The sequence below is a fragment of the Crocodylus porosus genome, unplaced genomic scaffold (assembly GCF_001723895.1).
Source record: "Crocodylus porosus isolate Cpor-Errol unplaced genomic scaffold, CroPor_comp1, whole genome shotgun sequence".
NCBI classification, from domain to species: Eukaryota; Metazoa; Chordata; order Crocodylia; family Crocodylidae; genus Crocodylus; species Crocodylus porosus.
The window spans coordinates 34,819,008-34,833,746 of NW_017728951.1; the positions used below are offsets into that span (position 1 = coordinate 34,819,008).

The 14,739-nt window shown below is 46.4% G+C and overlaps 1 protein-coding gene across 1 annotated transcript in view; it reads right to left on the bottom strand.

Moving 5' to 3' along the window:
• The window catches only part of WDFY4 (WDFY family member 4), a 285,936-nt gene that overhangs the window by 261,820 nt on the left and 9,377 nt on the right, over nucleotides 1-14,739 (bottom strand). Inside the window, exon 2 of the mRNA XM_019556081.1 lies at nucleotides 13,763-14,033. Coding sequence (XP_019411626.1) covers nucleotides 13,763-14,033 — 271 coding nt within the window. The remainder of the gene's footprint in view (nucleotides 1-13,762; nucleotides 14,034-14,739) is intronic.

Below are 14,739 nucleotides of genomic sequence, written 5' to 3' on the forward strand. Positions count from 1 at the left end.
GATTGTTATGTTCCTATGCTCTTAACAAGTGATGCAGGCCAGGGGGTGAGATTCTATTCTTACGTTAGATGCGTAAGTGAACTAAGGACCTCTGTGTGACTTCATAGATTTCATAGACATTTGGGCAAACGCCCATCTTGTCCCCAGAACTCTCAACTTCTCTACTGCAGCAGGCTGCCCCTGTCCCATCACTCCAGCCTTTTCAGCTGCTGTCCACACACAGCAGATTTTCTGTCTCCGCTATTTGGGGCTTCACACCAGCAGGTTTCTGTGGACTCCAGCAGGCAGCAGGTAGGCAGACACTCACACAGGCCATGCACTCTCTGCTTTCCTTGCTTATCTCCTTCCCCCTGTCACCAGCCTCTAGAAAGACCCAGAGTTCTCTGGGTAGGGACCATCTAGCACAGGGGTAGGCAATTATTTTGGGCGGAGGGCCACTTACTGAGTTTTGGCAAGATGTTGAGGGCCACATGACAGGCAGCCAGGGGCAGATAAATATTAATTTTCTAAATTTTTTAGGGGCCCTGCAGGCCAGATAGAATGGCCTGGAAGGCTGGATCCAGCCCATGGGCTGTATTTTGCCCACCCCAATCTAGCACCATCCAGATGGCCCAGTGAAATTAGTCAGACCACATCCAGCCCTTTTGCATTCCAGCCATTATTTTTTTCCATGACAGAATAAAACCCACCCAGAAAAGAAAAAAACAACACTTTCATTATATAACATCAAAGAAGCAATACAACCACATAATTATAATGCCAATCAACATAAATTGCCCAGCTAATTTTATTTAGATTTGGCAAGGGGAGGAAAAAAAAAGTATCTTGCAGGAGCTGAGAGATCATATCTTCATTTCTTGCACAACTTCCTAAAATGTAAGATATGGATGGATAATAAAAATGACAATTTAGCCCATCAAACTTGACCTGCAAGAAAGCCAAGGTCACTTAATTGATCCAGGGTCATTGCACTGCTACTTTAGGGCAATAATTTAGAGCATTATAATCTAAAAGCACACGCCCCCTAATTTTTAGGAGCATGCTTCTGGCGGCAAGCACATCAAGGCCCAGGATATACTGTGCACAGTTCTGACTCACAGAATCATAGAAAATAGGACTGGAATGGACCTTGAGAGGTCATCTAGTCTAAACCCCTGCCCAAAGCAGAACCATCCCAACTTTATCATCCTAGCCAAGGCTTTGTCTAGCTGGGTCTTAAAAATCTCCAAGGCCAGAGATTGCACAACCTCTCTAGGTAACCTGTTCCAGTGTTCCACTACCCCACCAGTGAGAAAGTTGTTCCTACTAACTAACCTAAACTTCCCTTGCTGCAACTTGAGACAGTTGACCCTTGTTCTGTCATCTGCCACCACTGAGAACAGTCTAGCTCTTTGGAACTCCATCTGGTAGATAGCAGAGCACTCATGTGTTCATTGTAATTCTGTCATAGGGCAAACCGCTTGCTGGATGACCTTACTACCTACTTACCTACCTTATACAGGGTTAAAGGCTCTGTCAGACTGTTGTTGGGAAGATCTTAATGTTCCTTGGGATTCCTGGATAATGCTAAAGGGGACCATAGTACCCCAATGGCCAACTACGTAATAAATTAGGGCTATTGTTATTCCTATCATTTTGAAGAGCCACAGAGGAAGATGGGAGGATTATGACACAACACAATGGCTTCTAGTCTGGGCATGATTCACAGGCACATTGGATAATGTTTTCCATCTAAGTGCATAACCCCAAATGAGTCATAGATGCCATATGTTCTCTTTGGGGAGTCACCTATCACCTCCTACTGCAGCCAGAAGCAGAACCAAAACAGTCTTTGAAAGGAAAGGCTGTAATCAACTGAGTGACACAGAGAGATAGGATGAAAGCCAGTGATGTAAGTCTGAACAGGAACACCACTGCAGCCATCTTAAATATAGGGGTGGCAGTTAAGGCTTCACCTATATCTGATGACAATTCCAACATATTCAATGTGAGCTGAGATTTTGTTTACCAAATAGGAATTAGGGGGATTTCAAAGGAAGGACAGGGTAGAATTTCATTACGTGGTGAAAAAACAGCCTTCTCTTCAGAGTTAATTAGCTGGAATTTCTCTGGTACAAATCACCATATAGACAGCCCTCAACTTACAACGTTTCAAGGTACAACATTTTGAACTTACAACGTTTATAAATTGACACCCTGTTTTAACTTTCTGATGACTTTGCAACGCTTGATCCGATGCCACGCCAGTGAACAAGGTCGCTGCGTCGCCCATCTCCCTGGAGAACATCCGTCCGAACTTCCTTGGACACTTTCTTTAAGAAAGCAGACAAGACTCCAGAAAACCTGCAGCCAAGACTCCTGAGAAAACTCCAGCCCAGAACCCTTCAAAAAGTCCAACCAAGAGCCCTTCAAAAAATCCAGCAAAGTCACCTCAGAGAAGTCCTTCCAGATCAATGTGATTGCTATTTACAATATAAGCACATTAATGTAGCTATATAACTCATCTATAAGTGACCGAGTACAAAATTCTGGGTTATTTTTGGTGAAAATGGGTATCGGGCCTTGGTTCAGGAACCAATCCCCCATTTATAACATTGTTTCCTATGGGAAAATCGGTTCTGAGTTACAGTTCAAATTAAGATGAGGTTTTCAGGAACCAGTTGTTCATAGGGCTGAGGACTGCCTGTAGTTCTAAACCACTGGAAACAGGCTAACTGATGCTGGCTATACATCTTTATACAAAGCTCTGGTGATTCATCCCAACAAACAGGGGAAATCCTTCACCATAGACATCAGACTTGCGGCCAGCAGAAATCCAGAGCTCCCTGTGTGCTGTGCAGCACAGTCATTGAGGTCTTTAGGAATTTAAAATTCACTATCAGGATGTTAGTGAGATTTTGAAATTTGATTTCCACAAGCAATCATGTTGAGAAAACAAGACAAGACTTAGGGGGGATTTAATAACAGCCCTCAACTACCTGAAATGATTACAAAGAGAATGAAGCAAGAATGCTGTCAGTGGCCACATTCACACTAGCATGGACCTTGTGCCACCACTAGTTGTCCCTGGGGAACGTGTGTGCCAAGGGCCCTCTGGCACATGGCAGGTTACCCTGGGTGGAGTCAGGGAGGCTGGGACCAGCACTGGGCTGACCCCAGCAGGGTTACCTGGGTAGGGTTACCATATTTCCAGGTCCAATGAAGAGGACACCTGTCATTCAGTGTGGGGGGAAGAGAGGCAGTGACATGTTGGTGCCCTGCCCCTGCCCATTCTGTTGCCCCTCACTGCCAGGCCACACACACCCAGCCCTGCTGCTGCCCCTCACTCCCAACCCACTAACCCCAGCCATGGGTGACTGGTGCCGCCTTAGTCGGGGGGGGTACATGCCCCTCCCCCAGCAATCAGGTCTCCCCCACAGCCAATCTTGCTCATGGGGGGGGGCGGGGTCCCCCCCGCCAATCCTGCCAACCAGGGAGGTCCTCCCTTGGCCAATCTTACTGACCACGGAGGTTCCAGAAGGGGTCAGGGGGTGTTCCAGTGCTCTCAGGGGGTGCACCCCCTATGCATCGCCACTGAACCCAGACCTGCCAGTGCCCCTCACTCCCAAACCACAGTACCCTGCACACTCCACCCCCCCCCGCCTCCATGCTGGTGCCCTGCAGCCCCCTGGTGCTGCCAGTGCCCTGCACACCCAACCCAGTCCCCCCCACCCATGCTTGTGGATAGGACTGCCACGTGGGCCAGGAAGCCTGGCCACAGCCCACTTCCCCTCCCCCCACCCCCTAAGCATCTCCTGGCCGCTCCGCTCCTGTGAGCACAGGCACCGGTCCTGCCACAGAATTTTCTGCTGCCCTCAAAGGGCCCCCCACCCCTTTCACCTGCTGGAGGGATGGGCAATCCCCCTGTCCCCCTGCCCTGTCACAGCCCCAGCCCCCACCCTGACCAAATGTCCAGGATTTTGCTTTGTTCCACTGCTGGGACCAGGGGGAGGGCGATCAGAGGCAAGAGGGAGCACCACATGGGTCTGCGTGCACCTCCGCAGCTGCAAGCGCATGAGTGTGCACTCCCTGGTGCCTTCGATTGCTCTCCCCCTGCTCCCACCAGTGGAGAAAAGCAAATCCTGGACATTCAGTCAGATTTAAAATACCCATCCAGAAGAGGATCAGAGGGCTCAAGAAGAGGACATGTCCAGTAAAACCTGTATGGTAACCCTATACCTGAGGTCTTGGGGTTCTCCTGAGACTGCAGCAGCAGCAATCCTGCTCCTCGGAGCCTGGCCATCAGCCGGAACGTGGCTCCAGTCTGCCAGGCTCTGGTTTTGAGCGGCACGTACTGCCCCTATGTATGCTGCTCTGCTTTTTTTTGCATGAGTTTTTTTGACCTCTGGATATCCAAGGGGTCCAATATCCTGCCCCACGCTGCTTCCTTGAAGCGCAGAGCACAGCTGAATACGTGGTAAGTGGCACTGCAGATGAGTCTGAGGTGCCACAGACCTCACATCCATGCTCGTCTGGTGGCAAATGACAGAACAAGGATCCATGGTCTCAAGTTGCTGCAAGGAAAATTTATGTTAGTTATTAAGAAAAACCTCCCTCACTAGGAGGGTAGTAAAGCACTGGAGTAGGATGCCCAGAGAGTAGTGGAATCTTGATTCTTGGAAGTTTTTAAGACTTGGCTAGACAAAGCTTTGGCTGGGATCATCATCTAGTTGGGGATGCCCATGCTTTGAGTGGGGGGGGTTGGATTAAATGACCTCCTGAGGTCCCTTCCAACCTTAATTTTTCCACGATTCTAATAAAACTCGTTTTACAGGCACAATAAAAAAATACAATTGAAAGACTTCTAACATGGCCAAAGAGAATTTGTTGAACAAATGTAAAATACCTCTGCAGCACTAGGTATGCTTCAAGGGAAACAGAAACACTTCCTCCCAGATGTGCTAAAGTTTATTTTTTTGACAATGGTAAATCATAAACAAATATGATTTCCTGCCTTTCTGCACAACTCTAAATTCTTAGATTTCTAGATCTGCAAAGGCTCTGCTACCTGCATTTTACACTGGTGAACTGGACAGAAAATATCCTCAGTCCTTGGAAAGTTTTCACTCCAAAATATATCCTAACCAGTGGAAGAAGTCTGCCATTAAATACCTATTTAAGAAACATATGAAGAATTTATAAAGTTTCTACTGGCTGATCCAATTTATTTTGGGTTAATTGCCTGGCTAAAAACTGCTAAACAGCATTATGCGAAACAGTTGAAATATAGTCTGAAACCCTGAGGTTTAAAGCTTTCATATTTCATTGCAAACTTAGGAGGGAAAGCTCCCAACTTCACATGAAACCTGCAATTTGTTGTTCAAAAACAAGGTCAGTTTGGAATGAACATTTTCTCACTTGAAAGTTATCACATTTATAGTGAAGCTGCCAGCATAAAAATGTAGGGAAACTAAACTTTCAGCACAGCTGAAAATCTGCTCGAAATATCCCAGGAAAAACCTAGTGGTATTTCAAGACATTTTTAACTTTCCCATGTCTTTATTGGCTAACCTGGTATTCCCCTCCCTCAGAAGGCAGGGAAGTTACAGTCACAGACCTAATGCTGGTTCATCATTGCCCTGGGCCTGCTTCCTCCCAGCTGGGCTTGTGCAAAAAAAGCATGAGGCAAGCAATGCCCCAGTGCTTACCTTGGGGTGCAAAAAGCCTGCATGCCACTTGCAGGGCCAGTTCTGCCAACACAGTACTGCTCCCCTGCAGCTGAAGGCACTGGCAGAGTACTGGGATAGACAATGGGCAGGTGGATCAGGAAGCATCAGGTCAATGGAGCAGGAAGCAGTTCAGGTAAATATAAACCCCACTGCTTCTAAACTACTGCACAAGCCAATGAAGGTCATTGCAACAGAGGTCAGAGCCTCCCTGGCCTGTCCCAGGGACCAAGCCAGCCCTCTACAATCCTGAGTCAAAGGCAGGGCATGGTGACACACAGAAGTATAAATCCTTCAGTGCCTAGGAGTGGGGGGAAGGTACTGTATATACTGACCACTAGGGAAGGAAGGGGGTTCAGAAGAGGGATGCAGAGTGAAGGTTACTGCAGCTATACCAGTGTTGGCTTGGCCAGCAACAGCTCTGTGGCCAAGCTCTGAGAACTATCCCTGGTGCCCCTTTTGTTATTCTCCCTCCCTTCTCCTCCCCACCCCCAAGTTACTGGGAGCAGAGCTGCTCCTGCTATGGCAAAGATTCCCCAGGAGCGGCAGGGAGCAAGCACCATTCTGTTCAGCGCCTGCCACTCAAATACATTGCTGGGTGCTGTATTGCCCTGTCCAACTCCTATGGCTGGGCTGGGCAGGGCTGCACATGCCATGGCAAAGATTCTTGGGGTCAGGCAGCAAATCCAGCACCCCCTCAATAGTCAGCACCCGGGATTGATGCCCTTCTTACCCCCTCCCTCCCCCCGCTCCCACCTAGTTACATACTTTAGAGACTAACCTCTCATTCCTGAATAGAAGTGTAGTGGAATCTACTGGCATAAAGGGTCTCCATCCTCAAGGGATAAAGGTTACACCAGTAGTTTTGCAAGACTTGGTTTTAAATGGAAGAAAGCAGCTACTTTTTCCTTTTCTGTACTCAGCCACAAAATATACATATCAATCCATCTCCTCCCTTATTTTTAACTCTTCCAAAACAGAGAGTCTGTCTTTCCCTCAACAAATGTGACTCCCTGAGTTTCTCTGAGGCCAAGCCAGAATGAATAACTCCATCTGAGAACATTTCCTGACAAAGCTGTGTTCACTAGCGTTCAAGAGTGTTCACTAAGCAGGTTGGAGTAGGAAAGCAAGGTGCCTAACAGAAATACTCATAGGGAATGGACAATAGAAACTCAAGGCTATATTGTGCCAGAAACTCAAAGCTAGACTTGGCTATGGCAACCTGCCCTGGACAAGAGACTACATCTCACTGCTGCACTACCGAACTGTCAGACAGCCTATGCAGAGTTATACATCCAAGGGTATGGAAATGTCAAAAACTTAAGTGAAAAGATAATGGGGGGGCTTTCCTGTGCACCAGCTGCTCCATAGTGACTGCCTGGGTGCACAGTCTTACTCAGCAGTAAGTAAACATAGCTCTTTCACTGGGCTAATCTACATGTGCAATCAACGTGACTGAATAAACTTTGGCACAGTTTGTACTGGGGTTTATTGTTCCTGGGCACTGTGTTTACACATGTGCCCAGAACTGCGGTACACTGAGTTGGGTCAGAGCAGCCCCAGCTAGCAAGGGTCCCAAGGGTCAGCCTGCCAGCCCAGGGTTTCTCCCCACCATGGCTCAACATGCTGCAGAGGGGCTTGCTGGGGCATGAAGGTGCTCCAGTGCAGGGCTAGCTGGTGGGCAGCCCCCACGCTGAAGCACTCTCATACCCAAACCAGCCCCGTCAGCATCTACATATGCATTGCAGCGTACTAAATAATGCCATCATAGGACAGTACTTGTGTTGACAAGTTACTAACCTATGGTGTCATTTATTAGTTGAGCGCAGCCTAATAGGGTTGCATGCATAGATGCTGAGACTCAACTGTGAAGCTAATTGGGTAACTCCACAGTAAGCATCTTGTGTAGATTCACCCACTAAAGTCTAAGATACTACAGTTTAGGTTTTATCTACCCCAAGGTAAGATTATGCCCCAGGCAGTCATCTCAGGGCAACTGATACACAAGAAAGCCCAGCCCTTTCTACCTCAATTTATTGTGACGTAATAGGATGGCTACTGATAGCTATGGCTATTGAAAACCACCTAAACCAGTAACAGTTTGAGCCAAACAGTTCAAGAGAATATCCTCTCAAGGTCAGGGCTGAAATCCTGGGCCCCATGAAGTCAATAAATATTTTGCCAATTACTCAGTAGGGCCAGGTTTGTCCCTTTCAGGACTGTTAGGTAGGTTTCAATGTTGTAAATCTTAACCAGGAAGAATGAGAGGGATTCTGCTGCGTCAGTTATATGGGCACTCCCATGGGGTAGGACTGATGTTCATGAATACAAGTAAGGCCTTCAACTCAGGAAAGACGTATGACTCAGGAGACTCATATTTTTAGGCAAACAAAGCCAAAGGCAAAAGAGGAAATAGCAGTCAAATGAGACTTTCGCTTTTCATCTTCAGGACCGTTATCCTAAGTCAATGGCGCTCAACCTTTCCTAACCTTAAGCTGGATGGACAGTGCATCCAGGGCAGGCATGATGGGCACAAGTTAGCCCCATGGAAGGGGGTGGAGGGAAGCCTGGGCCCAAGCCAGCTTCTCGGGGAAGGGGCCATGGCTTGGCCCTGCGGGGAAAGAGGAGGCATGGCCCAGTTGCAACCCAGCCCCTGGGCAGGGAGGGGAGGAAGGGGTCATGGCCCAAACCACTGGAGGGGAAGACAGCACAGCCTGGCCCCAACCTGGCCACACAGGGGACAGGGTAGAGGTGTGGGGGGGGAGAAGAGGGCATGGCCTGGCTCCAACTTGGTCCCACAGGGGGAGGGGGTGTGGCCTAGCACCAATTGAGACAGAGGAAGGGGGCATGGTTTGGCCTAATGGGGGGGGAAGGGGGCACAGCCCAGCTGTGACAGGCAGTGCAGGGCTTGGGATTTGTGAATTTGGTGGAGCAGGGAAGGTGGCTGCATTAATGGCCACTGCTCCCCTGCCACCAAATTTCCCAACCTGGGAGAGCCCTGCAGCATGGGTGCCAAGGCTCCATGGGCGACATTTCATAGATTTCATAGACATTAGGGCTGGAAGGGACCTCAGAAGATCATCAAGTCCAGCAACCTGCCCCAGGCTGGAGGTTGAGCACCCCTGTTCTAAACAAACCTTAGTGGAAGGGAAGCAACAAACTGTTAATGCTTGTTAAAAATGTACTAAGTGCCGTCTCATCATCTCAAAGTTATGCCACTTCAGGGAAGGATTAACTCAGGGCCAGGCTACCTAGCTCATGCTAAAGTAATGTCAGTCTGCTTCACAGAGATAAATGAGAAATCTACAGTCTAGGATGCATCATTCCCAGCACCCTCTCCTCCATCCCAGGGTGTCTTGACTCCTAGCCCTGCCCTTGCTTGCCAGCTCTCTAGTAGCAAAATCAGAACGGTGCAAGCAAGAAACAGTTTTAACTCTTACCATGTGATTGCTCACAGCACTTTCTAACTTTAACACTGCTTAACATTTCACAGATTTAGTATTGTGTAGGTGTAACAAGTAACTTCACCCTAAGTACTTGTTTCTCCAGAACAACACTGAGCCAGCTGGACGAACATGGATATAGAATGTGTGTGTTCATAGATGTCAGAGGCCACTACTCTCACAATAGCTGGCAGAACACTAGAAAGGTGGTACATGATTGATCACACTGGTGATTGTCAAGAGAGCCAGGGGAGTAGTAGTAAAATGGAAAGACCAAAGATGGACCAACACAAACAATTGGCTCTTTTGCTAGTGGGGCCATATTATTTGCCGCTCATGAGTGTTCAGATAGTTGACGTGTTATTGGTGAAAATATAAAGCCAAACCCTAAAAAATCATGCATTTCACCACCAATACTTGTTCCCAAGAAGGTGGATCAGAAAAAGATACGATTTATTAGCCACCATGTGCCTAGACATATCAAATGAACACTGACCAGACTTAATGGATACAAAGAACTGCAATGGGAAGAGACTCGCGTGCATTTCACATTCCCTTTTGGAACATCCAAGCCTACAGGGGAAACCATACGCATATTGCACAATACTCCACTCCCCCCCCCAAGTCCTTCACAGCTATTTGACCCCTGGAGGAAAGTTCTGATGCTTTCCATATGCAATGAACAAGCCAGCTCTATAATCCACCCCACTGCACTCCTATTTAAAATTCTTGGCTTGAGTTGGCAAAAAGCAGCAATGTGAGATTTTGTCACTTAAGAACTGAGAAGTCATTGTTACAGCCAGTCAAAAGATCTCACCCAAAAAAGTTGTTTTCAAACACTTTTTATTTTTGCAGAGAATTTGATTGTTAGGTGATGTCTGAAATTTGCGTTAAAATTTTGGGGCCCCAATATGTATCTTAGGTATGGAAAGGACAAGATCTTCATATACCATGACTCCCAACCAGATGGAGTTATGACATATACAAGGACTTGGTATATGTCCTGACTTCTATCCCTCCCCACTAGATTCTTACATGAGATCCATTGCCGCAGTATGATATCATTTGCCATCACCTTGGCTACTGATAATTGCGAGACGCTGCCTTATAAAAGCACCATTCTGGGGTCCCACCAACAGAAGAAGTGGGCAGTGTGCATGGCCCTTTTCCAGGAGCAGTGCTTATTGGGGATATCCTGAAAGCTTGCTGAAAAAATAGGATTTGTGAGGAATCACAAGTTTAACAACTTGTGGCAACACAATCTAGATCAGTGGATCTTTCAACCTTCTCAGGCTCAAGGCACCTTTCTATAACTCTTCTGAATTTTGTGGCATCTCAGTTGAGAATCACTGGCCTAAATCAGCAAGTATTTGACCAGATGTGTTCAGGACTTTATACTGGGTCCATTTTTGTCACAGAAATAGACATAATAAAAGGAGAAAGAAACTGAAAACTATTGGCAGGGCTTATACCACTTCAAACAAAGCATCCCTAATGCCAAACCAAGGAGCAATCTAGCATCCCAGAGCGGAGCCATTTATTTCTATGCCTTGGGTAGGGAAGGGGAAATGGGTGTTGTACTAAGTGTAACCTGGGTGGTATGCAGAAAGGTACCCCCTCTCCAAATGAAGGGATGGTCAGCAGGGGCAGGTATGCTGTGGGAGGCATGGCTGCCAAGCTATATATAGCTCCCTTCTTCTTCCTACAGAGCAGAGCCAGGACATTCAGATCAATCTCTCTCCCTCTTTTATTTATTTATTTGAGTTATGAATTCACCCAGCACACTAACTGTAAACCCATGCACAGGCCTGGTTCCTGGTGAACTTCAGGTTAAACTGCAGTCCTGCCCTTCAGGCCTGAGGAGGAAGGGGCACTCATGGATAAAACAGGGGTTAGTTGATGAACCAGTAACAAAACAACTAGCAATGATGGGTCAATAGTTAAATATTCACATAAAGTGTTATATCACATACAACACATTTGCATAAAACATTTCATACGATAAATACCAATACTGGGCAGCTTATAACACTTTCCTAATACAATAATAAAAGGTGCAGGGTTACCCCAGGGATCCCAACAGCATAGAGGGGAAAAAACCAACAATGCAACAGTTGCTGGATGGTTGTAGTGGTGCTGGTCTAAGGACATAGGCAGCAGGGATGTGGGGCAGAAAATTTTCCACTGCTTTATTTTATTAATAGGAAATTTTCCCATTTCTAAAAATTCATTGTTTCATAAAATCCATTAGTAACAATGAATGGATGCCAATAAAATATTAGGCAAGCTTGGCAGTTTCAAAGTTGTAATTAATGTTTTTCAGGTGATTATCACTAAGAAGTGTGAGATAGTACATATATGTTTTATTGATTTGTAAACAAGAGGGTAAATACACTCACATGATAATCCAAACCAAAACCCAAAGTTATGAATTCACCTAATTGACTGTGCAGGTCAAACCAAAAACCAAATTAACATTGCTAAGCTTGTTTCTATTTCTCAAAATCTCTTGCTTCTGGAGAATCAGTCACTAGCACAATTAGTGAAGAAGATGCAGTGTGATGATGAGTTGCCCTTACATATAGACTCATTGGTAAAACCATCCTTTAGCAAAAGAGAAATAATTCAAGTAATACAGATTCAGATTTGCCTCAATCTGACTCTGAAATGGAACTAATAAGTAGTGCAAGTGATTCTACAGATAGTGACAGTGGAACTGGAGGTGCAGCACTAACCTCAGTGGAAGAGTTAAACCCTGTTGAAGTAGATGGGTGGACAACCACAGCATATCATGCACAGTTCTTTGGGTGTGCTAAACTTAGTGTCTCAGTTTTCAGTGCCTTTGCTTTTTTCCCCCCGCTTAAACTAAGGCAACCAATGTAAGGGAAGTACATGCTATTATGTATTGTCTTTACATTTTTACAAGTATTCCAATGAAAATTGGAACCTGTGCACCGTCACTGCAGCCTTCTCCACAGTGGGGCTGGGATGCAGCCACTTGCTGCTTCCTGTCTGGCAAAGACTTCTTCAGATGCTTCTCGGGCAAACACTCCACCCCGCTAGTCAGCTACACCAGCTCTTCCTCAGCCCTCTTTGTTGTCCCTCAACACCCCTCACATGCTGGGCACGCTGGCTTTTTATCCCCTTAGAAGGCTCTGCCCCTGGATTGGGAGCGGACCAATAGCAAAGCCTAAAGGGTTAGTTCCCCCTCAGGTCCTCCCTAGGTCAGGACAAGGCAAGCCTCTCTCTTTCCATTTCCTGATTGGTGGGGAAGGGGAATACTCCCACCAATTGCTCTGAGCCTTTCAGCTGCAGCCGGGAGCCGGGCTTCTACTGGCAAGCCTGCCACATCAGCATAGGAGAATGGGGAGTGGGGGAGCTAGGCAGAGCCTTAACTGCAGCCATATGGGCTCGCCCAGGGGCTGCAGGTTCTCACCCTCACTCTCTAGCATGTTAACCCTCTTTCATCTGCATGCAATCAGGGCCGTAGAAGACTTAATTTAGCAGTCAAAGGATTAACAAAGTAACAGCTGCCATAGCAGGAGGAGGTGGGGAGAGAGGCTGCAAGGGGAATACTGCCTCCTCTCTGTGCTGCCCCCAAAAGGTCTATGGTAAGAGAACATGACTTACCACAGCCCTTCCTGGTCTGACCCCACATCCTTCTCCCAGAAACAGAGGAGTGTGGGACAGTCCCACATGCCATGCATGCCTCTGTTTCTGGGAGGAGTGTACAGGCTTGGGCAAGGAACAGGTGTGGCATAAGCACACACTCTGGCCACAACTGCTTCCCGATCTGCCACTGTAGGAAGCATACTGGCATTTCAACTTGCCCTCAGCAGCCCCACATCACAGCAACCCAGCTGGGAACCAGCGGTCTAGAACTCAGGAAACCTGGGTATTAGTCACAGTTTTATCACTGACCTACTTGGTGGCCGTTAAAAAAAAAACAAAAAAAACAAAACAAACAAAAAAAAAAAAACACATTTCTTCTCCCTGTCCTTAAGCTTCTTCATCTGTGGTGTGGCTAATGATGATGCTGGGCCCTCTTTGTAAAGGATTTGAGGCACAGCCTATCTATGAAATGGGCTCTATGAGAGCTAAACATCATCATTACTGTTCTTATCATCATCAAGCTCCAAGAATTTGATCTGAATATCATCCACTCAGCATTTTTTTTATCCGCTCTCCATTTGTCCATTAGGTTATGTACACTAAAGTGTTTACCCAGTCCTAAAGCGTACCCAGCTATGATATCTTTCCCTGTTTAAATAGGATTATAGATGGTGTAACCCCTCTCAGACCAGATCTAATTTGAGACACATCTTCCTAAATACACAGACACAAATACACCAAAAGAATGTGTCCATCCCTTCACAGGAAAGTATAGTCACAGCCCCAGGAAATATTATCAGATGGATGGAACGAGAACAGAAGGATCCCCTGGTTCCATCAGAAGCCATGTTCCCTCCTCCATAAAGAAAGTAAAGACCCACCCACCACAGCATGCAGAGAGAATGCAAATGCATGTTCTTAAAGTGCAACAATGATGACCACACGATGTGCATGGCAGTAAAGATTTAGTCCAGAATTAGTACAAAAAACAAGAGAGCAAACCTTTAGGAAGTGGGGAAGGAAGTCAAGCAGCCTCCTCTGCTGCTCTTCTGGGATGAGGAAAGGAGCTGCCTGCTCATACTCCAGAAAATGTTTGGCTAGCATCTCCCACAGGAGTACAGAGCACTGGTGCTCCCCTTCCTCATGGGACTCAGGCTGCACAGTGGCATCCACATCACTGCCATCGTCAGGGAATTGCTTTTGTTTTGTTCCGTCTTGTAAATCATCCTGCTGAGTTGGTAACTCTTCTCTTACATCCATGATATAGGCAGACCTGAAGTTAAAAAACAAGTATTACCTTCTTGTGGAATTTTCCACTAACATCTTATTGGCTGCTTTCCTTGTCTGAAGAGATGTTGGAGACCCATGGATTTCCTTTCAACTTACATGCAACTGTCTCTCTAGGACAAAGTACATTGTATGTGTCCAGGGATGGATTCAGGGGGCGTACAATGGAGCTTTTACACCCCTCCAATTACTGCTTTACCCTAACTTTAAAACTGCCTAGCAGGGGCAGACTATACTGACAGGGTTAATTGACTTCATGGCTCATTATCATTTCCCCAATTTCTGCTAATCTCTCTTTGTTCCATAGGTTTTAACGACACTCTTTATTTTTCAATGGTCTTGATGTTTCATTAATCAAGGTATCCTTTCTTCTGAATTTTTTCTGCTTTTTAGCTATTCCTGGTAATAACTCTCTTCTATTTCACAGCCCTGCAGACTAGTTTTAGTTCTAGCTAAACACCTTAACTTAGGTGTGGTAATATTAACTCAGGTGTGCCTACTGTATTTTAACTTCCACAACTGAAGGACTTTTAAATTTTAACCTAAAGGTCTCACATTGGCAAATCACATTAATGAGCTCTCTCACATACCTAACATGGTTAGATGTGTATCTAGCTGGGGTAATGTAGGCCCAGCACTCTTTCCTGCTTATGCAGGGGGTCGGACTCGATGATCTATTGAGGTCCCTTCCG